General features: G+C 35.4%; 1 protein-coding gene across 3 annotated transcripts in view; it reads left to right on the top strand.

Annotated features, from left to right (window-relative positions):
* Positions 1-27,161, top strand: part of ARFGEF1 (ARF guanine nucleotide exchange factor 1) — a 172,462-nt gene that overhangs the window by 91,669 nt on the left and 53,632 nt on the right. For all 3 annotated transcript variants that reach the window (XR_011966130.1, XR_011966129.1, XM_072604742.1), the window contains exons 18-27: positions 5,449-5,620; positions 8,074-8,225; positions 10,135-10,263; positions 10,944-11,102; positions 11,352-11,502; positions 16,692-16,782; positions 18,297-18,337; positions 18,434-18,603; positions 26,005-26,156; positions 26,300-26,472. Coding sequence is in view for 1 of the 3 variants with exons in the window: in XM_072604742.1 (XP_072460843.1) it covers positions 5,449-5,620; positions 8,074-8,225; positions 10,135-10,263; positions 10,944-11,102; positions 11,352-11,502; positions 16,692-16,782; positions 18,297-18,337; positions 18,434-18,603; positions 26,005-26,156; positions 26,300-26,472 (1,390 nt within the window). In the remaining 2 variants the exon portion in view is untranslated. The remainder of the gene's footprint in view (positions 1-5,448; positions 5,621-8,073; positions 8,226-10,134; positions 10,264-10,943; positions 11,103-11,351; positions 11,503-16,691; positions 16,783-18,296; positions 18,338-18,433; positions 18,604-26,004; positions 26,157-26,299; positions 26,473-27,161) is intronic.

The following is a 27,161-nucleotide window of genomic DNA, read 5'->3' as shown; positions in this document are numbered from 1 at the left end:
TATGAAAGAAATTTGTCCTTTCTGTAATTTAAAGATATCTAGGAATCAATTTTGAAGACATATCAGAGGAGAAAATGCAAAACATGTGAAACAAATATCTGAAAGTTTGTTTGGTTTAAAAATAAAGATCTCAGCAGCTGATGACCAGTGTTTTGCTTTTTTTTATCTCTATAAAATCTTTTAAAAAGTTTGGTGCAGTCAAGTGTACTCATAATATAAACATGAAAATGTAACAGGTAAGTTTTACAACTGATTTTCTACAGTTGAACTCTTCATAATCATAATTGGCAAAGTAATTTAAAAAGGATCTTATTTTTCCATTCATTATTAATTTTAATATCTTGTCAAATAAAGTGTCTCCTATGTATATGTTAACAATCACACAAGATTCTATAACAGAAACAACCACAAAAATAAACGTATCCATTAGTCTGTATATATTTGCTGTCTCCATATCAACATCAAACTATTCAAGAAAAGGGAAGTGAAAGCTTATTGAAGGTAATTGCCAGGATGATGGAAGGTGATGCATAGAGTCAGACTAGAAATCTTTTGATTGAGATAGTTTTAGATCACTTCATACCAATCTTGCTAAGCCCTAAGAGTACTTTAAAACTTCCTCATCTAAATCCGCTGAAAAGAGATCCAACTAATAATAATAGTCCTCACTGGAAAAAAAATAGATGAAAAATATGCATTTCCCAGATTAAGTAACCAATAACTCCAATACATCCAGGTGTATTACATGTATGTATTTATACACACACATTCACACACAGTCAGTGAAATGTTCAGAACCTTACATATACTAAAAGGAAAACTCATTATAATCTTTGTAGTTCTTTTCCCAAAATAAAAAAATAGACTATTAGGCCTTCAAGTGATTTTAGATATTAGCTAGGCCAATCAGTTATTTTATAAAATGAGAATTGAATAAATGGCAAACATAACTACTGATAATAGTTACTATTGATATAAACCTTTAAGGTTTGCAAAATTCTTTACATGTATGATCTGATTTTATCTTAATAATCACCCTGGGAGGTGTGTGGTATTATAACCCCCATTTTACAGACGAGAAAACTGAGGCCGTGACTTGCCATGGGTCAGACAGCTAGTAAGTATCTGAGGAGGGATTTGGACTTAGGTCGTCTTCACTCCAGACCCAGTGTTCTCTCCATTATATCACTTACCTGTAATATTCCATTAAACCCATTGGATTTACATAGCAGTGATTCTCAAGCTAAGGTCTCTTAGCACTTTTTTGTTCATTGATTTTTCCCTCCAAGATTATGCCTCTCACATCTGTAATGTCTTCACATCCCATGGCTATTTTCTTTCGCTTTCTCAAAACTTCTTCAAAATTACTTATCAAAATCACTTATTCAAGGTGATGTTCTCTATTTCTTTGTCTAATCAAGTTTTCCTTTTACGCTTCAAAAATAAGGGAAGAGATGCATACATATTTATAGTCTTTTACTTATATACATGAACATCTAAATTTGAGATATACGCATTTCCCAGAAATCTATTTGGACATACTGGGCCACAGAATACAGACTAGGACCATTTGCCTGGAAGTTTGAGGAAAGCTTTTAGATCAACATGAAGAAAAAACTTCCAGTAATTAGAGTGGTTGAAAAGTATAATAAGTTTTTTTTATAAGGAATGTAGTCACCTGTCACTGGATGTTTTCAGGTTAAAGCTGAACTTTTCAGAGGTGGACTAGGGGTGACCTCTGAGGAATTTATATGCTCTTAAGCTTTCATCATTCTGTCAAATGAGGGTTTATTTAGTTGTTTTTGCCTTTTTGATTGCAGATCTTTTTTACTCCTGAAGTAATGTTGCTGAGCTAGTAAAAATGGATCTCCTTATTTTCTTCTACTCTTTTCTACAGAAATCTAGATTTAAATTTCTTCCTAACACCCTTACGGCAGAGATTACGTGATAGTAGTTGTTTTTATCTTGGCTTTTGATTTTAGAGATTTGTTTGCCTTTGGGTTGTTTTATTTGTTTACATTTTTATTTTTAAAAAGACTGTACTCAATTATAAAAATTAAATAATGGTAATATCCAGTCTTACCTCACAGTTTGGGCTCAGACTATAAGTGCTTAATGGAAATGTTTTTTTGACTGTCTGATTTGTAGTAGCCTCTTTTTCTTTGGTGATATTCCTATTTATTTTATACATTCTTCTAGCATATTTTAGGTTGCCTTATGTACTTGCATGTAGATATGTATGTTCTGTTAAAAAGTTCTGTGGAAATGTTTAAAATTCTTTTAACATAATAATTTCCACATATTTTATACCTGTTATGCACAACTAATCTTGAGATTAACAGAAAATGTATGTAAAGCACTTGAAACCTTGAAGAGCTATATTAACATGAACTTATTAATTGACATGAAAGGTACAGGTAATATAGTAGGAACTACTTTTTTCCTATGTATGTGAAGATGGCATTATTCTCTTCAGTAAGATAGTTTTTGTCCGTTATATAAAAGAAAACTCAGTTACACTAAGTGGCCTCTTCTATCTGTTGCTTTGTCTCCATTTGTACCATTTGAACTAGCATAATCTTGGGGAATTAGAAAGAATAGTTGTATTTTCTGGCTTGCGTTCTTTTTTAAATGTGTGGGAAATTATGTATAAGAAATTAAATCCCATTATTTTCTCCATTTTTATTTAAAGTTAAAAAGCTATTATGAGACCTGACTTTATAAAAGTTATTCTTTTCTCATAAATAGTAGAAATGTTTTATGAGGCATCCAACAACTTGTTCTTAAAATTGTTAAAAGTGGTTCTCAAGTGAATTTCCTCTGCGGTTTTCTTATATAGTTATGTTTCTATGTTTTCTTCAGAAACACTCAAATAGTTTAATTTTCATTACGTTGTGATTTTTTTTTTAGAAAAATTGAATTTAAATGTTCTAAAGGGCTTACTTTCAGCTCATATATGTGTGTGTGCATGTACATGCGTGTGTATTTATATATGCATACAAATTCCATTTTTTCCTTTCCACTATAGCAGTGGTTTTCATTTTGCACATAAGTATTTATTTCACCCATAATAGTAAACCACTTTCCTGTTTTCTCTCCTTTTCGCTTTCTCCCTTCCTCTTTCCCCCTCGCAGCCTTGCCACATACCCCCACACGACTCCTTCAGGTTCTCTGAAGTGATTTAGATTTCCTAGAGGGAACTGCACTTTTGCATGGTAGGGACCATGATATTTATACCGTACTTGTACTTATTTATTATATTTATATTTATACCGTGATAGGTGTAAATCCCAGGCTTATGGATTTCTAGGAATTACTGTGGTCCTTCCTAATTTTTTTGTCTCCTTAAATATTTTCTCTTTTATTTTTGTTTTGCAAGTAGGATTTTTTTTTAGTTTTCATCAAAACGTTAAGGTCAGATTATTTTCCTGATTTCTCCTTGCTCTCCCACTCCACCAGTTTTTCTTTATATTGCAATGTAAAGAGCATCTTTCAAAATTAAATGTACTAAGTTATTCTGTTCCCATGTCCTGTGTTGAATAATAGAAATTTTTTTTTAATTATACATACCTGTATTGTAATTAGTTTCTCCTTAGTTACTGCTGAAAGCACTGTCCTTTTTCCCTTATTTGCTAGAACCATAGCTTTTCAAAGGGTAAAACAGAGCTTGAATTGGAAATGTTCTGGGAACATTGTTATCTTTCTAACTTTTTAAGGTTGGGAAACTGTTTTTCAATGCTTGATTTTCTTTTTTATCCCCAAATTTATTATTTGTTTTCAATTTCAGTTATCACTTCCATTAAGTTTTAAATTTTCTCACCACTCCCTGTCCAGTTCAGCATGCAGTCTTATATGGGCTTTACACATACATTCCCATTAAGCACATTTTCACATTAGTCATATTGCACAGAAGAGTTACAACAAATGGGAAAAACCATGAGAAGAACAAAACATGACAAAAGAGAAAGTTGTCCGCTTCATTCTGTTTCCAACTTACTCCATAGTTCTTTCTCTGGATGTGGTTGACATTTTGCATCATTAGTCCTTTGAAAATGTTTTAGGTCTTTTTCAATGCTTAATTTTCTTATATGAACTCATGTAAATTTGTCTTTAACCTTATCTTTATTTGCCACCCTTATCAAAGAAATTAAAATCCATCATCAGATTCTTTTCCTTTGTTGTATATTCCTTCACCACTGTTTGTGTTTTATTCAAATATTTACTAGGGTTTTCTTGGACATTATTTTGTTTGGTAATTGCACACAAACTTTTTTCATCCCTCTACATTTTGTTTCCAACATGTAATCTGCCTAAAGGTTAGGTTTCCATTTTAGATTTTTAGAAGTTATTCTAAGAGAAAGTTGACTTATGAGATAGTATAGCAGATGACTACACCTTCTCTATCCCAGTGGTGGCTTTTCTGTCTCTGCCACCATCATTGCAAATTAGGGCTGCTTCTAATTGTATCCAGCCTTTTAATGTCTGTTTCAAAAAGTTACACATTTTGCTTTTCCTTCTGCAGTTTATATAGTTTATTAGGACTCCTGATTCATTGTCCATCAGAGTCGTGTGGTTTTACGGCTGTGCAGGTTCCCAACTATGGTTGATGGGGCTGCCATCTCACAGCCTCCTAACTTTGGTTCCAAAACTTTATCCAGGTATGCATAAGGTCCTTTTCACTTAGGGTGCATTTAAATAGGAGAAAACTTTCACAGATACTTAGCCCCAAGTCACCTAATGACTCTTAATTGCCCTTTGATATTTCTCTTGTTCTTAAATTCATGTATTTTCACCTTTGTTTCCCTACATGTGTGCTTTTTAACTCTTTGTGTTCTTTTGGAGCAAGGATTAGGCTTTTTTGGTATCCTTCATCTTTCTCATAAGTGATCCTGATTTAATATTTGTAAGAATTTTGAATAGAGTTCTCAGGCTTCCCTGAGGGCCATTTCCATTCTCTCTTTATCCCATTCCCCTTATACGTGTTGCATGTTGCTTAGTATCAGACTAGTGTAGGACAGCACATGTCTTTTCAAACCCATCAAATTTGTCTTTATACTTCATCTACCATTTAGTCAAACTGTGGTATAGTGGAAGGAATCAATAGACCTGAGCACTGGTTTTGACAGTTTACCTCCCTAATCCTCAGTTTCTTTATCTGTAAAATGGGAGGAAAACTTGCACTACCCTCCTTGCTCTTGTGAGGAAAACACATCATAAACTATAAAGTGATAAATAGATAGGTAGGTAGGTCCATCTCTCTCTGTTTCTAATCTCTGTATCTATACACCATTATTCTTGTTTTCATTTTCCATTCTTATGCATGGATGATTTTAAATTTTCTCTTTCATGTCTACAAAACTACTCAGTCTGTTGATAATTGAACTCTACTAAATATAGGGAATTTTCCTATCTTAATTTTCCTTATTTTTGCCTGTTTTTTATGTTTAGGTAAAGAATAAAATGACAAAGGAACAGTACATTAAAATGAACAGAGGTATCAATGACAGTAAAGACCTTCCTGAAGAATATCTGTCAGCTATCTATAATGAAATAGCTGGGAAGAAGATATCAATGAAAGAAACAAAAGAACTAGCAATACCTACGAAGTCAAGTAAGCAGAGTAAGTACCTGAATTAGTCAAATGTTGATTATCAGTGGGGAAAAAAGTTCTGTATTATATAGAATGAATAATTTCTCCCTTGGTCTGTAATAAATTACCTCAGTAGACCTCATTGCATGGTGGATACTTATTTAACAATGTGTATAAACCCCTGAGCTCAGTCTGTATGACGATGTTGGGGCCAAATCAGACAGAACATTGCTAGGTATAGGAGAAAACTGATATGTAGAAGTAGTCAAGATAAGCTTGGTTGGCGTAGGTGGCTAGACTTCTTAAACATGTTAGACTTGGAATGGATCAACAAACTATAGCACGGGGGCCAAAGCAGGAACAAGCTAAAATTAAACTTCATTTAAAAATGTAAAAAACTTTCTGAGCTCAAAATCAGGCAGTAGTTTACTGATACCCCCCCACCCCCCCCGGCACAGGGCAGTCAACTGCTAGGTTCCAAGCACTGTGCTGAGCACTGGGGATACAAAGGAAAGCCCCAAACAGTCTCTGTTCTCAAAAACTTTACAATCTGATCGGGGAGAGACACCATGTAAGCAACCGCATACGAACAAAATATATACAGGATAACCTGGTGTAGTCTTTGAGGAAAAACACTAAGATTAAAAGTGATCAGAAAAGATTTCTAGTGCAAGGTGGGACTTTGAATGATAGCCAGTGAAAGCTCAGAGACTGAGATGAGGAAAGTAGAATGTTTCAGGCATGAACGACAGCCAGTAAGAGTGCTTAGTCAGGAGATGGAGCATCACATGTAACAGCGAGGAGGCCATTGTTGCTTGATTTCAGAGGATGTAAGCAAGGGAGTAAGGAATAAGAAATTTGGAAAGTTAGGAAGGGGCCAGGTAATTGGCTGGAACAGGCCTGTACAGAAAAGGATGGCGTGAAAACCAAGTACCTGCGCTTGAGACTGCGTGCGTTGTCAGACATGGGCAAAAGGAATGAGGTGTAGGGGAACTGGACAGCTGTGGAATGTGAGGTCTCTCTTTGAGCTGCCCTTTGAATATGAGTATTGAGCCAGGAGATTGAGAGCAGGGTGCAGGAGCATGTCCTGCAGAATGAGAATGATTTCCAGATTTCTGAGTCCTACAGCAGGATCATCTCAGCAGAGTACTTGGAAGCCACAGAGGTTATGGGATCCACTTTACTCTCTATGAAATTTTCTTATCAGAAAAATAATTTTAACTGATCAGCTCTTAAAAAATCATACTGAGTATAAGTGCAAAAGTTATTTGTATTCTAATCTCTGCTCTCATGAGACTAAAAGTTGACTAAAGCATTGAAACTTCACACCTTACATTTGGGTCAGTCCCCATCTTCCTTTTTTTGTTTGTTTGTTTTTGGTTTTCTTTTTTGTTCTAAACTTGACATAGATTCTGAGAACAAGACTTTTCACGCACTGTCATGAATACATTGATACTTTACAGTTGTTTCACTGTATATTGAAGGAGCTTCACACCTCTTTGCTTATTACTTTGACACTTGTTATAGGCTCAGAGTGGGACTAGAAAATGGTTTTTCATGTCTTTTTCCATCCTTCCCCAAACAAAGGTGAAATGGCAGAAAATAGAGATATCTGGAAAATTCCAAGTTCTGTTTTATAGACAAAATAATGCTTATTTGATCTCAGTACTTAAATTCTATTCAGAGACAAAAAACAGAATGAGGGAAAAAAGTGTTTGGATAAAAATGTCAAGACGATACTCTCCAGCAGCATTTTTATGTTCCAAAAGATGAGAGGTAATGTTACAATGATGTCCAGGGAGCATAATTAGAGAAGGATAATGAAGGTGATGGAAATAAGGAAGTAATTTAAGACTTTGAATTCGCAAACTAAAAATTTTCATTCAGTGAGAGATAGTGAGCAAAAGAAAAATTTTGAACTTAATTGGCCATTAACTTTTTACTTGGTTGATGATGATTGTCATGTGTTATATTTAAAATGTGCTTAAGTATTATTTCTACTTAACTTTTCTTCTTTCAACCTGTATTTTCTATACAAATACAGACTCTCCACCTCTACTTTTTCATATTCTTCCTTCTGACTCTTCTATAATCTTCTCAAAGGGCTCTCCCCCACCCATTACCTTTACCTGAAAGAGTATTATCAGACTCATAGAAGTTTGAAGAAAGAGTGTGATAGTGGTACACTGAGACACCTAAACACCCTGAAATGCCTTCATTACTCTACATTCTTGAGTCCCAGAAAAACAGCAAACATGTTTGGGGTGAGAAGGCAGTTTTCCTTGGCCTTTCAATTAAATCCTCTTTGCTCCCAAGCTTCACCTGGGAAATTTATTCCTAATTCTGACTTTTTCCTCTAAACTGCTACTTTATTAACTAGTAACCATTGCCTTTTACTTTGTGAATAAAATGGAAGCTGGTAAAAAGCCTTATTTTTTATTTAGCAATATTAACTATGCATGTATAAAATGCAATTGTTGCAGATGTAGCCAGTGAAAAGCAGAGGAGACTTCTGTATAATTTAGAAATGGAACAAATGGCTAAGACAGCTAAAGCTCTCATGGAAGCAGTAAGTCACGTTCAAGCACCTTTTACCAGTGCCACTCATCTGGAACATGTGAGACCTATGTTCAAGGTGAGAATTGTTAGTGATTTTTGGCAATAAGACACATTTTTATATTATTATAATTTAAATGCTTTGAATAATAATCAGGAATAATGAATAGATCTGAAATGCTTGTTTTATACAGCACAATGCCTGGCACTTAGTATAGACAATAAATGCTAGTTGATTGACTCTAGTGATTCAGAATTTATTTTCTTCAGCTTATACTTTTGTCTCTTATTCTACAACTTAGACTCTTGACACTCTGTTTTCTCAGAGGTATTTTTTATGTGGTTTTATGCCTTCTTTCTTGGGTTATTTTTTCCATTCATTTTAGGAACTCCTAGGAACCTAATGAAAGGAATATGTTTTTCAGACTTTCTTTCAGACTGCTTTCAGTTAAAGCAGTTAGCTTTAACATATGAATGATTGACAAGTACCTACAATTGTAGAAACCTTTGAACATTATTCTTAAGTGAAAGTATATTCTTACTCTATATGAAAACTTCCACTGCTATTGCTTTATAGCTTTATATAAAGCATTGCTTCATACTTTCCTATAGGCTCCTAGGAAGTGGTTTAGGTAGTCTCCTTCCTCCTTTGCCATTTTTTCTCAGGCAGCATTTGAAGAGCTTCCTCTTCAGACAGGGAGACAACTGTAGCCAAATGGACAGTGCTAGACTTAGGCAGAACTGCCTGCAGCACTTGTTAGCTGTGTGACTAGGAGCAAGTCACTTAATGTCTCTAAGCACATACAATAGGGCTTCTCCTGTCTACCACACAAGGCTGTTGTGAGGATCAGATGAGATCATATATATGATCCAAGAACTTAATCAATGTCAATCCTTATTTTTATCCTCTCCCAACTTCTACACCTTCATTCAGCAGAGTATGCCTAACATTAGTAATTAGTTTTATGACAGTAAAACGTGTAAAACAGTATTACAGGGGACAGTGAGCACTGTAGGAACTCGATTGTAAATTGGATGGGAAATAGACTGAGGACCCAGTACTGTTCTGGATCACTGCCCTCCAGCCAGGTTTTTGCCTGACATTTTCCTGTAGTGGAAGCAGTATTGATTTTAGAATTGTCAGGTTTGATTCTCATCTGACGAGACTCAATCGGCATTACCCCAGGCAGACCCTGTAAGCTTCGTATCCGACCCATCTCTAAGATGAGGGCAGTGCTGTCTGTTTACTGTGCGGGGGCTGTTGAGATTTTAAAACAGCAAAACAAGAACATTTACCTTAAAGCATTATGTAAACGTGAGCCATTACTGTTAATGACATAAAATTGAAGGGGATGTCCTTGGATTTGGGGCAGTTGTTTTTCCTACTTGTAGTCTAAAATTCTCTTCTGGCTTTCCGTGATCCTACTCATCTTTGATTTGGTCTTTTAAAAGCAATTTTCTAAGCTGAACAGGTAGCTTTTTCAATACATGAGGGAACAAGGCTAAAATTTTGATCAGGGAGCAAGTTTAAGAGAAGAAAATAATAGAAGTACAAAATTAACATTTGGGCATTTGGGAAAATCTATGGGATACTCTGGGAGTGTGGGAAAGCCATTTGTTAGAAAGGTTTTTATTTCTTTGTAGAACAGCCATTAATGTTTTACTTGGAATTCATTTTTTTCAGCTGTTGTATTTAAAACACTTACTGGTCTCAAAAATAGGTTTCTCAGCCCTTCTACTTCTACAACCAGATTAGCTTCAAGACATTCTTCTCCCATTTTCTGAAACAGCCTGGCAGAACCCATTTTGCCATAAATTGCATTTTCTTATTATAGTCTCTAAATTTTAAAGTTTCTTTTTTTAAATTCAAAATATGTTTTAGAGTTTCTCAGATGTTGTTATGAAAATTAGTGTTTTATCATCATACAATAATGGATGTACATGCAGATTGAATTCCCAGAACATATTATATTTTTTAATTTTTCTAGCTGGCCTGGACACCTTTTCTGGCCGCATTCAGTGTGGGCCTACAAGATTGTGATGATACTGAAGTAGCTTCTCTTTGTCTAGAGGGCATAAGATGTGCAATCAGAATTGCTTGCATTTTCAGCATTCAGGTAACATGGAATATTTTGATATGTTTGGCTTTTGTAGTCAGCCTGAAAATGTTATTTATGTCATTAGTATAGCATATAAGTACAAAAATTCTTTTTTGTCTACCTTATTTGAAAATGAATTAAGACTTTATGAAGTTCCTTCAGGTGAGTGAAGTTTAAATTAAAATTTCCACTAAGCTTGTGTTCTCTTGTTCTGTGTGATTTCTACTGGTTTGATTCTTGATGTGTCTAAAAATCATAAAGCTTGATGGAAATTTTTTCCTTCAGAGAATATTAATATTTTAAAGAGTGTTTTCTGAGTTTTTACTACCTGCATGATATGACTGAATATTTTGTTTAAATGTGTCAAAAATTTTAACATTCCATAGTTTTCAAATCCATACATCACTTGATAATCTAAGGTATATGTAAACATAGCTCTCCTATTATAGTAACAGGCACTCTGTGTTTTGGGTTTTTTAAATTTTCTTTTAATTTCCTATATTGTGTGTGTGTATGTCTATATATGTATATACACACATACATACAGGAATAAAAAATACAGCATGTATATTCTGAAACGTGTGTATAAGTACATACATACTTGCATGTATGCATCCATTCACTTAGTCCAGAAATTCTTTTTTTTTCATTCAGACTAATTAGTGGCCTTTTTATGTTTCTCTTTCTCTCACCCAAAGCTTGAAAGAGATGCTTATGTCCAGGCACTAGCAAGATTCACTTTGCTCACAGTGAGTTCAGGTATTACTGAAATGAAGCAGAAGAACATTGACACCATAAAGACACTCATCACAGTGGCTCATACGGATGGAAACTATTTGGGAAATTCATGGCATGAGGTATAATTAGTTTGTTGTTATATTTATAAATGCATTTTGTTTTATGTGTTGATGCTAAATAGTTAAAACAGTGAATATATGTTGAAATACTTTGAGGAGAATTTGTTTTATTTGCAACAAATGTGAGATACCATAACAAGTTACAACTTTTTATAGTGTGGACTTAGATTTTCCTTTGGAAAATCATTGCCACTTCCATTTCAGCTCTTTTCAGTATATTGGTTTGTTGTTTGTTTGTTTATTATTCAGATTCTGAAATGCATCAGTCAGCTGGAGCTGGCACAGCTAATAGGGACTGGAGTGAAGCCGCGCTACATCTCTGGCACTGTCCGAGGCAGAGAAGGCTCTTTCAGTGGAACAAAGGATCAGGCTCCAGATGAGTTTGTGGGCCTGGGACTAGGTAAGAATTTTCTAACTAGTTTTTTTTTTTTTTAACTGAAATGTGTTTTTTATCTTCTAATAAAGAGTTACTTTCCTATAGCTTTAAAATATTACCTGAAGAGTTTGATAAAATGTTTGCCTTGCTATCTTTCTTGTGTAATGACTCAGCATGAATAAGGAGGGGAAAGAGCTATCTGCTCAGCTCTCAATCATACTCATAATGCTTGCCAATGTTGTTATCAAGCCTGTGGCTAGGCCTTTCCAGTTTGCATCTGGAAGAAAATAGAGATTCAGGAGCAAAAGACTCAAGAACAGTTTTGAGTTGGACAAGATCATGGAGTCCTGTCAGGAAAAGAAGGAAGCCAAAGAAATTATGTCGCCAGGATGGAAGAGAGCAGGTCTGAAACTGAAGGAAAATTGGTTTTAAGGCACTGGCAACTTACTTAATACACAGGGATGTTTACCTTATAATATTTTGAATTGTAACTTTGTTTCTTGGGAATTTTCCCTAATTACTCATAATTTTAAAAATCCTAGAAAACCCAAGTGGATTTTGTGTTTGTTTCAGAGGAATAGAGACCAAAACTGCATTCTTGATCCAAGGTTGGACTTACAATGGATAATTCTTGGGAAGTTATATCCTTTTGTGGCAATAAGGAAACAAGTGGACCGGGCTATCCTTGGAAATTGAGTCCAAATTCTTAAGAGCCACAGTAACTGGCATGTAAGACCCAAGAATTCTGCCAACAGAGGAACCATGTACCAACAGCTTGATGAACAGAAATGGGAATCCAAAACCATTTGGACAAATGTTTGATGACCTTTGTGGAGAACTGAAAATCCATTCTAGAGCAAGAACAAGGTTCTAAGTGGTAGCTGGAGCTCTAGGTAATATGAGGATAATTATGGTAGCAAAATCTAGATGAACAAAATGTTGCAGCAGCCATAGGAGGTCCAGAAAAAGTACAGGTGTTCAAATTAATTCAGAGGACAAGCACATAGAGTTTTCACAGACAGAGCAGTTCAGTTCAAGGATCCGTTAGGGTCTCCTTCACCAGTATATATGGTAGTCCACCTTGGTAGGTGGTTTTTGTAAATTGCTTTGCCTGAAAAAGTTCATCACCCCATGGTCAGCCTTCTAAAAATAAACCTCTTCATATTTAGTTAGGTTTTTGCATAACAGATATCGTTCCTCTCTCGGCCTATACTTGCTCTTTTCATCTTGCTATTTGTTTAGCCTATGAGACATCAGAGCAGACACATCAAAGAACATGTGGGAAGAGGCCTCCTAAACAAGAAGACGCTTTGGAGGGATGTTTTCAAGGGGAATACAATATATTCTTTCTATATATTTATAATATAGCATGTGATGTTGTATTATACCTGATATAATAATGATAATAACTCGCATTTATATAGAACTTTAAGGCTTGCAAAGCACTTTCTTCACAATAGTCCTGTGAGGTATAGTACCCATGATCACACAGCTAATGTGCTGGAACAGCAAGTTTCAAATCTAAAGTCTCCTGATTCCAGGTCCATGATTTTATTCACTGTGCCATATTACCTCCAAAAAGATCTGGAAACCAGTTCAGCCACATCTACGTACAGAATGGGTAACACAGGGAGATGAAGAGAAGGAAAATTGGAGACTGTGTCATTAGAAGGGCTCTTTCAGGGGTCCTCCATATCTCTCTGGGACCACTGCATAATTCTAGGCTACTTTCTGGTGAAACCATTGTGGTATATCAGGTTGTTGGGAAAGTTTCCAATGGAATTTAAAAGTTCTCTAGCTGGTTAAGAGTATTGTTTCTGGAACAGAAAATGATTGAAAGGGTCAGCATTGAGCTGTCAACATAGTGGTAAAGGAATACAGATGCTATTTAATAAAAGGGGAGAAAAAACAAAAGCTACACAATTTTTGACAGAGCTGCTTATGTGACCCAGGGGACATTTCTGCCTGGAGTTCATTCATAGGAAATGGTGCTGTTTTTTTTAGAAGGTCTCTTCTTCTCTGGAGTCACTAAGCAGTCTCTTGTTTTAGTTTCCAGTTTTGTCTTTTCTTGGAAATGGGAATGGCATTTTCCAATTCTTTACAACTGATTACACATTCATTATGATATTCATTTTGTAATTGTAATACATTAGCTCTAGGAAAGAACTTTAGAGATTATCTAATCCAACTGCTTCATTTTGCTGATGAAAACACTGAGGCATAGAGAGGTACTTAGGTCACACAGCTATTTAATGTCAAAAGCTGAGGTTTTTATGTAGAATGGCTTTTGGTAAAAATGCAAGTCTTGTTATTGTGTTTGATAATATAAAAAATAGAGAACTTTTGAAAATGTTTAGAAACGTATCTAAAAATGAAATTCATTTGATAACAAAACATTTAACACTGAAAACTACTCCAGCCTTGCTTTTGCTCCAGATATGCTGTTTAACCGAGTAAAAAGATAATTGACCTATTGCACATCTGCAAACTGTTCTAATAAAATTTAGAGTTCAAGATCTGTACCTCCGGCCTGGTAAAATGAACTGAAAAAAAAAATGGTTAGAATGCATTATCTATAAATTTTCCTCTTGAATTATAAGCAATATGCATATATTGTGTATTTTTTTTAAAAAAGTGACCTAGTGGCTTCGTCATTTCAGATGCTTTGGATAGCCATTGCAAATATATTATTGTTTAGTTTGATAAATACAAATATGCATACCTTTCATCAGTTACTTGCAAAATCAGAAACTGGTGATGACTTAATATTTTGTCATCATGCAGATTCTTAGGACATTTTTCCAGTGTTTCATGAAACATATTCTTTCAGCTCCTGGACAAATGTTTCAAGACTCTTTAGTGTGTATTTGTGAATAGTAATTCATTTGAATCTGTCTTTGCTCAACAACAATGAGAGTTTGGATCTACCAGACAGTAGAATTTACTCATGTGCTTGCTATTAACATCTTTCCAGACAAGTGAACTACTGACATTTCCCACTGAATTTTTGGATCTCCTATTTAATTTAGAATTCTGAGGGATCCTATTATAAGTCAGAGAGCACATCTATCATTGATTGTCTTTGCAGCATCCTGCCTAATAAATAATCTATTTGTGTGATAAACTGCCTGCCATGTGCCTGCAACCCCTAGCCTTGTGCAAAACTGTTTATTCATTGTTTTACCCTACAGGAATATCCTGCTCATCATTCATTCTGTTGAATACTACATAAACCAAAATTTCATTTCCCTCTTTAATGTGTAGCAATATTCCCACTGCTCATTGTGATTTAATTTCGTAGTGACTATCACTATTCTTTGGAGCTAAATGTTTGTGCTCTGAGCTTCTGTTGGTTATTAGTCAACTTTGGGCAGATGAAAATAATGTCACTTGATCAGCTTTGGGCAGGTAAAACTAATCCAGAAAATTCTATACCCTCTAGAAACTCCTCTATGTTATCCTGCTGAAGTTGTGACTTCTGCAAATCTAAACTCTGTAATCCTTTGTTTGATAAACTACCTATATGTACTATGACTTATGAATATACTCATAAATTAATATATTTAAAGATGAGGTATATTTAGGGGCATCGAGAGCACAATAGATGTAAAGATTGGTAATATGTTATTTCCTCTAGATTATGCTCTTCATTTTCTTATTATAATAAATTATTTTTAAAATATCAGTTGGCATATTGTATTCATTTATCATTTACTTATCAAACACCTACTATATGTGGAGAGGAGCAGTCAAGGAAAAACCATCCTAAGTCTGTTCTACAGGTGCATCAGCTGAAGGAACTAGGCGTGTTCTCTAATGGAGAAGAGAAACTGAGAAGACATGTTATCTGTCTTCAAGCATTTTAAGGGCTGTCATTTAGAAGAGGGAATAGATTTATTCTGGTTTGTATCAGCTGGCAGAGCCCTGAGCAGTGAGTAGAAATTGCAAACAAGGAAATTTATGTTTGATGCAAGGAAAGGCTTCCTTATAGTTAGCTGTCCAAGGATGAAATGCGGTGCCTTGGAATTAAGTAGGTTCCCCCTACCCCCACTAGAGGAGTTTAAGCAAAGGGTAGATGACCTCTTGTCAGAGATAGTATAAAGAAGTAGAATTCCCATATAGGAATGAGTTGGATTAGACAGCCTTTAAGGTACTTCCTGCGCAACTCTGAAATTCTAGTTATATCGACAGCATTTTGCTATGTGGATTATATAGAAGTATGAGAAAAGGGTACCAAGAAAGCCATGAAGGAGAATGTTAAGAGGAAAATACAAAAAAGATAGAACTAGGCAAAAGTTAGGAGGGTCTTGAGGGTAAGAATAAAGAATTTCAATATTATAAAGAATTAGAATTCCATCTTACAGGCACCAGGGAATCCATAATTGTGGGGGAAAGAGAGTGAGCAGTGTATGATGAAAGTTGCATATGAAGAAGATTTGTCTGATAAGAATGCAGAGTGAATTAGAGAGGGCTGAAATGAGACTTAAGATGTAAAATGATAGGTCCAAAGACTAGGATGGCAAGAGTAGAAGTGAAGAGGTATTTCTGCAAACATTTCAAAGGCAGATCAATTAATGGCTTCTTAATTTATCAGTAGTTTAGGATTGGTGAAATAGAAGAGAAACCAAGAATGTGTTTTAGGATTGTGAGTTTGGGCAGCTGGGAGATCTGTGGTATCATTGTTTAAATAGGGAAATTCTTTTTAAAAATTCAGTTTTGAACGTGTGGGATTTAAAATGGAAATAGGACATCCAAATGGGAATAGCAGACTGTAACTAAACTGAGAAGTCAGGATTAGGGATACAGATTGGTAAATCGTCCTTGTAAAGGTGATAATTGAAGCTATGAGTCTAGGTAAGTGCTGGGTTTTCTAGGTAAGTTGACAGACATTTTATACTAAGTAATTTGGGACTAATTAGGTTACTAGGTTTGTGTTTCAATATGTTTAGATTTTATGATCCTTAATAGTCATCTTTTATATCTCTGTAATTCGTTTTTATATTTGTAGCAACAGTGTGTATGTTTGGCAATCCTACCATATTATTATCAATGATTCAGTGATGTTACTGAAAAGAATAGCTCATAAAACCTTTTTATTTAATCAGGAAAATTGATTCTGGGTATTTATCATTTATAATCATGTGCCTCTACTGAATGATCTTTGCTCATTTCCTCCCCAAAAGCTGAACTGACTTGATTTATTTTTATGATAGTTGGAGGAAATGTGGACTGGAAGCAGATCGCAAGTATTCAGGAATCCATTGGAGAGACCAGCTCGCAAAGCGTTGTTGTTGCTGTAGATAGGTAAGGTACTCATTGCATTTCCTTTTTGGTTCACTACTATTTGAACTACTTAAAATAGCCAATAGTGTTATTAGAAGGTTTAGGTATTTAAAGGACTTCTAAAATTACTTTGAACTTAGTATGAGTGTCTCTATGTTTGTATCTATACACACATATGGTTAGCAACTAATATACTAAAGTAAGAAGGATAGAAACAAGTAAATATATGGATTTTAAATGGAAATTTTAGGGGGAAAAATGAAGCAGTGGCCTAGGTGAGAAAGAAGATAGACTTCTCATATAAAGCATTTTTACTTTATTATCTCTTAAGAAGCATTTTCTTGATTTTATCAGTGGTTATATCCATACACCATTGTGTCACATTTCTACACTGGTTATCTTTCTTGCACTGTCCCCTTTGGTGTCTTTCAAAGCTTTCTTCTTAGTCCCTTTCACTTTTCTCTTTAACTTTCTTCTTTTGGCCATTTTATCCACTCCTGAGGCTTTTGTAAGACTCTACTTACAGCACTGATCCCTCTCCTCTGAACATCAGTCCTGCATTCTTAACTCCCTGTTGAATAGCTCTACATGAACAAGTTACGGACATGTCCAAAACTCATTCATCGTTTTGTGCCTGGATTATATCCTTCTTCCCAGCTTCTTTCTACTTTCTACTTCCACCATCTTGACATCCCATTTACTCTTCCTCCTTTACCCACATCCAGTAATTTGCCAGGCCCTATCTGGTCTATTTTCTATCTGTGTCTTCCTCTGTACTTGTACTGCCACTGCCTACTGTTATATAAGACCTTATTGTCTCTTTCTTCAAAAATTATTAGTTTCTGTGCTCTTCCCGCTCCAGTGCATCTTTCTCTAAACCTTTCTAATGCACAGGTATATTCTATGCATTGTTACTCCTCTGCTTCCAGAACTTTTGGTGATTCCATGTTGCATGTAGGTTGAAACCCCAGTTATAATTTTGATATTTAAGTTCATTTGCAATATGGCTGTAGCCTATCATTCTGGTTATATTTCATCCTATTTCCTTTTATGCACTCCATTTGAGCCAGTATGGATCACTACCTTTTCTTTGAATATTTTCTGTCTTCTGCTCTTATATAATAACTCTGACTTTTAGAACACAGTGCCTGAACACATTTATTTCACGTCATTTTTACTGAAATCTCTCTTCTTTAAAATCCACCTGAAGTGACACTTTTTACAGTAATCTTTACACCAGCTGGGAATGCTTTATCCTTCTTCAAATTCCTATTCCTATTTATTCAGCAGTTTAATGTTATTATGTACTCCGCTGTCTCAAAGAGTATGAAACACAATGGAAACTGAATAATGTCTGAAGTTTAGTTGTTCATTTAGCAAACAGTATAAGTAATGAAAATGACTACTTTACCAAATGCCTAGTGTACTTCTTAATTTAAAATATATATATATATTTTTGGAGTCAGAACTCTAAAATTTTTATAAGTAATCATGGATTTTTCGCCCTCTTCTCCACTCTTCTGCCCTCTGGCCAGAATATTTACGGGGTCTACAAGGCTTGATGGAAATGCTATTGGTGAGTAGGTAAACTTACTGCCACACTTACAGACTGACCTTTTGACTAAAAACTTAAAGACTGAGTTAACAATTTCATTCTATATTTGCTTTACAGTGGATTTTGTCCGTTGGCTTTGTGCTGTATCTATGGATGAATTGCTTTCTACTACACATCCTCGCATGTTTAGTTTGCAGAAGATAGTAGAAATATCTTATTATAACATGGGAAGAATAAGATTGCAGTGGTCTAGAATTTGGGAAGTCATTGGAGACCATTTTAATAAGGTATTTGATTAATTATTATACTCATGCCATTCATAAACTCCTCTGTTGTCTCATTGAAGCACAGAGGGAATTGATTTCTTGAAGGTTATGCCATCAGAACACTACCTCTTAGAGATTCTACTGAGTTCAAAAGACTTTACATATGGGGAACACTCACTTCTAGAAGTTTAGCCACTAAGTGATTTTTATTTTGTTACAATATTACATGAAACAAGTAAAATGATCTCGGTTCTGTGGGCTTCTACTTCCAGTGACATAATCTTCTGGGGCTTCAGGTAATAGATGGCATCTGAAGTTTTTCCAGCTTTAAGTCCATAATCCTATTACATGGTGACAGTGGCAGAAAATGGGTCAAAGGATGCTAAGAATAAAACCTTCACAAACACTTAACTGTTGCCACTCTCGGTATACAATATTTATTCAGAGAACAACAAGGAAATGAACCATGTCTATATTCAATTAGCCATTTAATAAACAAACACTAATTAATCACCTGCTGTATGCCAGGCATTGTGTTAGATACTAGGGATGTAAATACAAAGAATGAGGCAATTCTTGCTCTGAATAAGCAGGCATTCTTAATAGGGAAGAAAGCAAGCACACACACACACACACACACACACACACACACACACACACACATATATTATACATAAATACATGAAAAATAAATGCAAAGAAGAGCAGAGTGGTTAAATACAAGGCAGTAAGAGAGGGGAAGTGGCATTTAGGTGGCACCGTGGGTAGAGTGACAGCCCTGGAGTCAGGAAGACTCATCTCCCCTTGTTCAGTGACCTCAGACACTCACTGGTATGTAACCCTGGGCAATCACTTAACCCCATTGCCTCAGTTTCTTCATCTGTAAAATGAACTAGAAAAGGACATTTCAAACCACTCCAGTATCTTTGTGAAGAAAACCCCAAAAAGGAGTCACAGAGTTGAACACAACTGGAAAGAGCTGAATGACAAGAGAGGAAAAATGTTAATATTTAGAGGAATCAGGAAAGCTTTATGAAAAAGGTGTGCCTGAACTGTTTCTTAAAGGAAGATTCTTATGAAGTGGAGGTATAGAAGAAATGCATTCCTGGAACGAATGCAAGACAGAGCCAGTGATTTATGCATTTATGTTGAACAATTTTTATACATGCTCGTGCTTTCCTCCATTGGAATACCATGTATGAAAAACAGAGAAGGATAGTTGGGCAGAATTCAGAGTGGGAAGGGAAGTGATGTTCAGTGAGGCATGAAAACACGTTGCTATAAAATTGTGAAGAACTTTGAAAACCAGTAGTCAGTAAGTATTTATGAATCACCTGCTGTCTGACAGACACTGTACAAGGGGTTGAGAAGACAAGCACAAAGGATTAAAAAATCATTTCTTGCAGTTTAGCTTACATTCCAGTGGTGGAGACAGCAAGGATATTTTAAAATGTCACTCAGTAAACATTTATTAAGTGCCTACTGTATCCTAGGCACCATATGTTAAATGCTTGGGATAGAAAGAAAGGCAGAAGACAGTCTCTGTCTTCAAAGAGTTCACAATCTAATGAGGAAAACAACATATGAACAACTGTGTGCCAGATAGCTATATTCAGCACAAATAGGAAATGATGTATAGAGGAAAGGTGCTAGAGTTAAACAGTATTGGGAACGACTTCTTGTAGGAATTGAGATGATAGCTAGCGCTTGAAGGAAACTGAGGAAGCCAAGATGAAGAGATGAAAGAAAGCATTGTAGGCCTGCAGGATAGTAAGTGAAGATTCTCAGAGCCAGGAGATGGAGTATCTTGTTCAAGGAAGGGCAAGGAAGACAGTGTCACTCTGTGTATAAGTATGTGGTGAAGTGTATGGCATAAGAAGACTGGAAAGGTAAAGGAGGGCATTAGATAATGAAAGTACTTTGAATGCCAAACACAGTATATTTTATATTTGCTCTTGGAGGTGATAGGGAGGCAGGGGCATTTAATTATAGAGAGATGAAGTGGGTAGGACCTGTGCTTTAAGAAATTACTTGAGTGGCTGAATGGTGGAGGGACTGGAGTAGGGAGAGATTTGTGGCAGACAATTTGTGCAGCCTTTTGCAGTAGTCCAGGTGTGAAGAGATGAGAGTTTGTGCAAGGGTGATGGTAGTTGGAGGTGGAAGACTAGAGTCCAGCAGAGAGATTATGGCTGGATCAGTTGATTTGAGAATCATTAGAGAAGAGATGGTAATTGAATCCATGGGAGCTTATGAGATCACCAAGTGAAATAATATTTGGATAAATATAAAATTAATAAACATATAGATGAATACATAGACAAACTAGCTAAATATAAGGTAGTTTGGGAAGGGGGGAGGGTATCTTGAGGTGAACAGGAAAGGCTTCTTGTGGAAGATGATGTTTTGAGCTGAATCTTAAAGTAAGAGGGACTCTGTTAAGAAGGAAATAGATTCCAGGTATATGGGACAGCCAGTGAAAAGGTACAGAAGCAAGAGATGGAAAATTGTGAGTGAGGAACAGAGAGAAGACTAGTTTGACCAGATCACAGTTTACAGGACAGGGAGTAACATCTAATCCAATAAGGCTGGAAAGGGAGGTTGGGGCCAAGTTGTATAGGGCTTTAAAAGCTTAACAGGAACATTTAACTTTTACCCTAGAGGCAATAAGGAGCCATCGAAGTATAGTGAGTAGAAGAGTGACTTCCATTTAAGGAAAATCAGTTTGGTAACTACATAGGATGGAATGGAATTAGAAAATACAAGCTAAGGACACCAGGAAGGAAGCTGTAGTAACCTAGGTGAGGGATGATGTGGACCTGAGCTAAGGTAAGTGGCTGTGTTGAGTGGACAGATGGTCCTATGTGGATATTGTAGAAGTAGATTTGGCTAATTTTGGAGGTTGAGGGAGAACATAGATTCTAAGTTACTACCAGTATTATGAACCTGAAAGACTAGAAGGGTGGTTGTACCTCAAGACAGAAACTGGGACAAAGGATGGAGCAGAAGAAAAGAATTCTGTTTTGGACATGTTGGGTCTGACATGTACCCAGAACATTCTTGCTTTATATGAAATCAAAGGATATAGAGCAGTTGCAGTTAAGTGAAGAAAACAGATAATAGGGTCACCTTAGAAAAGCAAATGAGATAATTAGCTTAGTTCATTTAATTATTTATTCCGAAATAATAAATATCAGTTATCCTATGAAATGAGCCTCCCATTCTGTAGTTCCCATGGAGACTGTAAGCAGATAAATCACAGCAGGATTTGTATAGAGGATGAAGATAAAGAAAAAATTGTATGTAAAGCTTGTCCAAAATAAGTTAATCTCTACCTTGAAATTCAGCAGTTTCAGTGCAAAAGTGGTCACAGGAAAAGATGGCAAAAACTATGATGGAAAATAAGATTTAGGATTAAGATATGACAGGTTAAAGACATCTATAGTACATCCTTATATCACACCTCTACGAATGTAATTGGAAGGCACTGGACCTGGAATCCAACAAACAAAACGAGATTGACTGGATCTGAACCAGAAAACACGTTGTTACTGAATAAGTATGATTTCTGAATCTTCTGTGACAGCTAGAGCAAAGGTGAAAATCAGTACCAAAGGAGAAAAGATGGAGAAGCTTTATCCTTTCATCTCAAACAACATAAGCTGTTAACTACAGGGGAAAAAAGAAGTAAACAAAAGTAAAATCATTGTTCCTGATTATCACTTTACAGTGTGATAGCATCTGAGAGTTGGAAAGGACCTCAGTGGCCATCCAGGGCACCCCATACTAAAAGGAATTTCTCTCATTTGGAGACTTACAGGGAGAAGAAACCTTCCACCCCCTCCTAACAACCCATTCTACTTTTGGATGGCTCTGATTTTTGTGAGTTTTCATCAAGCCTAAATTGTCGTTTTGCAGCTTCCGACTATGTAACAGATACAGTCACTGAAGTAAGAAGAGGGTAAGAATCCAGGAGCTCCCTCATTCATCAGGCTTACCTTTCCCCATGTAAAGATATTGTAGTTCAAGGTGTTTTAGAATATAAACTCACTGGCTAAAGATTGCAGTGGAGAAGGAGGAGTGATTACAAGCAATATCCCTTTTTTTTTTAAAATGATAATCAGTTAAACAGAAAAAGGTTCTACAGAGTGTGACTGTGACTTAACTGACATCATCTGAAGAGCATATACGTGCTGGGAAGACAGTACCTGTTAAAATGGGACAGACGCTGACGTTTCTGTGACCCATCTCATCAGTGATAACACTGAACCTGCATTTGGACTCTACCATCTTAGGGCTGCCTTCAAAAGGGCAATGATATCTAAGAAGGTGAAGTAAGGAAGTGTGGCCAAACCCCCATCAATGCAGAAGAAGGCACTTGCATTCATTGATTTTTAAAGACATATCAAAAAGAGGAGCATTCTAAAAGAATAGGGGGAAAAAATCACACAAGAGATTTTACCTTTCTCTTTCATCAAAAGAAAGGTAACTGGGAAGACCTAACTTTTATGCTCTGTAAGGTCATTATGAAAAGGGTTGATGAATACATCAAAGATATTCTTGATAAAATCAGCAGGAGACAGATCAGATCAACTCCCAGGTAGAATAGACTAGTTCCTAGGCAGGTTATTTCCAATCCACTGCAAGACTGAGAAGCACCTGGAGTTTCATAGGGCCCCTTCTGTCACCATCTGGGTGGGGTCTCAGGCTTCCTTCAAGGGGCAGAGCAAATGCTGCTGGGTTCATAGAAGAGAAAGGAGAAGAAAGAGCTATTAAAGTAAGTCAAACCATGAGGAAACTGAGCTAAAACCCTGTAATTACTGAAAGAGGTAGGGCTTAGTGTTAGCTATCCCATCTAAAACTAAGCAGGGCCTGCTTACACCATGCAGAAATGGGAAGGAATAAAACCTGACCAAAGTGCAAATCCCAAAACTGCTCCTGGGGATTGTAGTAAACAGAAAAAAATGTTGAGCACACTGAAAAAATCATGTAGCATAAGGAAAAGCCCAAGTGGTAAACTCAGAAAAAGAGAAAATCCATATCAAGCCCAAGTAGATCCTCAGAAAAAAGATGCCCTGCAACCAAGAACAAGAGTATTTGGGGGAAAAAATCAGGCAAGAGATAATAAATTTTAATGATAAAGAAAATGCCATGTAAAGAGGAAATGTGGAACAGAAAAGAGAATTAATAGTTTAGCAAAATATTAAAATCCCTCAAAATTAGAATGGACTAAACAAAAAATAATGACTATATGAGACAACAGGCATCATATATACCTCGCTTTTGTCTGAACTAGACAAAATTCTTTATAAAAAAAAATCCTTCATGACGGAGCACGCAAAACAAAGAAGGGATAAAGCGGATTTCAGCAGAAGAGCAGGATACCAAAGAGACTAAATCATAAGCAAAACAAACTTAAGCATTAAAATATATAACGTTGAAGGGAATTAAAAGGAAAGAAAGCATTAAACCTGTAATCAAGCACAAAACAAGGGAGAGAAGAAAAATGAAGTGAAAACAGGTCATTTAAATTATAGCTCACTGATGTGTTAAGCAAATTCTTTTAAAACTAGGAAAATGACAGTACATCAGAAGTAGAATTTTGAAAATCTAAGAAGTGGTTAACAAAATTGAAAGTAAATACATATATACATGTATATATGTGCATTCATTTATACCTACCTCTTTAAGTGTCTGCTGTATAATTTGTAAAAGAAAGAACTAGATTTTTAAAAAACTAATAAAAGACAAACAGCTCGCCATATTTTTTTAAAAAGAAAATTTTTTTAAAAACAAATTGTCAGTATCAGAAAATTTAAAAGGATAATTCATATCATAGACAAAGTAAAGGAAACTTTCAGAAACTATTTTGCCTAATGATATATCAACAAAATTGATTACTTAGGTGAAGTGGATGATATTATTTTTAAAAATATAAATGCCCAGATTAGCAGGAAAACTACATTGTATATGTAACTCAGTCTCAGATAAAGAAATCAAAGAAGGGACAGATGAACTCCTAAGGAGGGGAGAAAAACTTTAGACCAAATGAATTTATAAGTTAATTCTATCAGACATTCAAAAAATTAGAATCATATCAGCAATATACAAAAATAGGAAAAGAAGGTCTCTTTCCAGACTCTTCCTCTAATAGAAATAGGGTCTTAATACCTAAACCAGAGAGAGATAGAGGAGAGAAAGAAAACCTACAATAACCCTAACAAACATTGATGCAAAAGTATTACGAACAACATATTAAAAAAAAAAATGATTACATACCTTGACCAAGTTGGATTCATGCTGAAGAATGCAGCATTTGTTCAACATGATAAAAACCATAAGAACCATGCTAATCACAACAGGAAAAACCAGTGATTGTATCAATAGAAGCAGAAAAGACAAAATTTAATGCCCATTGCTTTTTTTTGTTTTGTTTTTTAAACAACATTAGAAGGTATAGGAATAAATGAACCTTTTCGTAATGGGGTAAGTAGCATCTAAAACAAAGAGCCAATATTTTATGTAATGAATCAAGGATAAAGCCCTTTCTTGTAAGATCAGGGCCAAAGCAATGTTCATCATCATCTCCACTTTTTGATATAGTACTGAAAATGCAAGAAATAGTTATAAAACAAGAAAAAAATATTGGCATGGGTTAAGTAAGCCTAGGCAGAGAGGAAACAAATTATCTTTTTGCAAATAATATGACTAATTAGAAAATCTTAGTAAATTAAAATTATTTGAAATGATAAATAATGTCATCATCTCCCTTAGATTATCTCCAGTATTTTGTTTGTACATAGTTGTCTGCGTGTTCTTTCCCCTGTTAGATTGTAAGCTCTTTTAGAGCAGGAACTGTTTTGCCTTTGTATATAACTCTAGCACTTGGCACAGAATCTGGCATGTAGTAAGCACTTAATAAATGCTTTTTGATATGTTGATAAGAAGTATCAGTCATGTAACCAGCCAGCATGATGTACTGGTACCTACAATAAAGGGGTATTGGGTAGACCCTCTATGGAACATTAATGTAAAAATTGGCATTTATTTAAAGACACAGGTGTTTTGCAGTCTATACTAGCTGTAAAAACTAAGATCCATTGAAGCATCTTAGCAGCTCTTATTCACAGTTGTTCGATCTTTGTATAAAACTCTTGTTCGTTAATTCTTGAAATTGTTGTGCAGTATCGTATTATAGGTTTTTTGCTGTCTATTATTAAATAAAGTTTCAAATAATTATCTTCAAAATCATACCTCTTTTTCCTATTGAATAGCCACAATTAGCCTTATAGAAGAAATAAAAGTTCTAGTATTTCTGTCTGGTATTTTTTTAAAAGTTTATTTCCAAGTTATGTTGACCAAAATATACATAAAATTAACTTTCAGTGTTAACATTAATGCTTTATGTCTGTTTTGTTGTAACAGGTTGGCTGCAACCCCAATGAAGATGTAGCTATTTTTGCAGTAGACTCCTTGAGGCAATTATCAATGAAGTTCTTAGAGAAAGGGGAGCTTGCAAATTTCCGATTCCAGAAGGATTTCTTAAGACCATTTGAGCATATAATGAAGAGAAACAGGTAACTATGATCAGTTATTCCAGAGAAGTAAAAAATTAATACTTTATTATCATTTATTAATATTTTTATAGCATTTTTAAAAGCAGATTTCTTTTTACAATATTTTGTCAGTATACATCTCAGGAGTTATGTTTATGTTTTAGGTCTCCCACCATTCGGGATATGGTTGTACGATGTATAGCACAAATGGTTAATTCTCAAGCTGCTAATATACGCTCAGGCTGGAAGAACATCTTTTCAGTATTTCACCTAGCTGCCTCAGATCAGGATGAAAGTATTGTGGAGCTTGCATTTCAAACAACAGGCCATATTGTCAGTAAGTACTGTTTTAACATCATAGGAAAAGTTTTAACTCATGTAAGCACGCATCCCCAATATCTTAGTCCAGTGTTAAGCTTTAACAGTTTAAATAGTTTAGATAAGGCGTACACTCCCTGTACGTAGAGGTCGTAACATCACTCTCCAAAATATATTTTTGTATAGTTTGACCAGATTATTTACTTTAAAAATGGCAAGTACATGTCTAAGGATCCTTCATCAAACAGAAGAATTGCGCCAGTGTACCAGACCGTTTGAGTCATCTGGCTTAGTATTCTTTTTGATTTAATATTCCTGTTTTGAAGACCAATGTTGAAGTTGCTTTGTGTAATGTGAGTTTTACAGTTTAGGAATATGTCTTGAAACATCCTTAATATTCTTAATAATAATTGAACCTGTTTTTCATCTTTAAATTTAGCTATACCATTGTGAACTTGTATATGTTGCAGTACCCAATTGTATTTTGAACATAGGTATTTATAGTATTTGTAAGAAAGCCCCACAGAATCTTGTTCACTTTACTTAATGATATGATCACCATATTAATGTTAAGGGTTTGAAAAACTCAGTTGGCTATTTTTGAGTCACATGAGCAACAAGGTGGAGGACTAGACATTTTCTCTAATTCCGGTGACCTCTTAAGCCTCCCCAAAACAGAAATTACGCCCTAAAGATAGAGCAGCTTCA

Source organism: Notamacropus eugenii, chromosome 4, assembly GCF_028372415.1.
Source record: "Notamacropus eugenii isolate mMacEug1 chromosome 4, mMacEug1.pri_v2, whole genome shotgun sequence".
Lineage (NCBI taxonomy): Eukaryota > Metazoa > Chordata > Mammalia > Diprotodontia > Macropodidae > Notamacropus > Notamacropus eugenii.
Note: the sequence above shows the minus strand (reverse complement) of the source record. Positions and strands in the feature narration are given on the sequence as shown.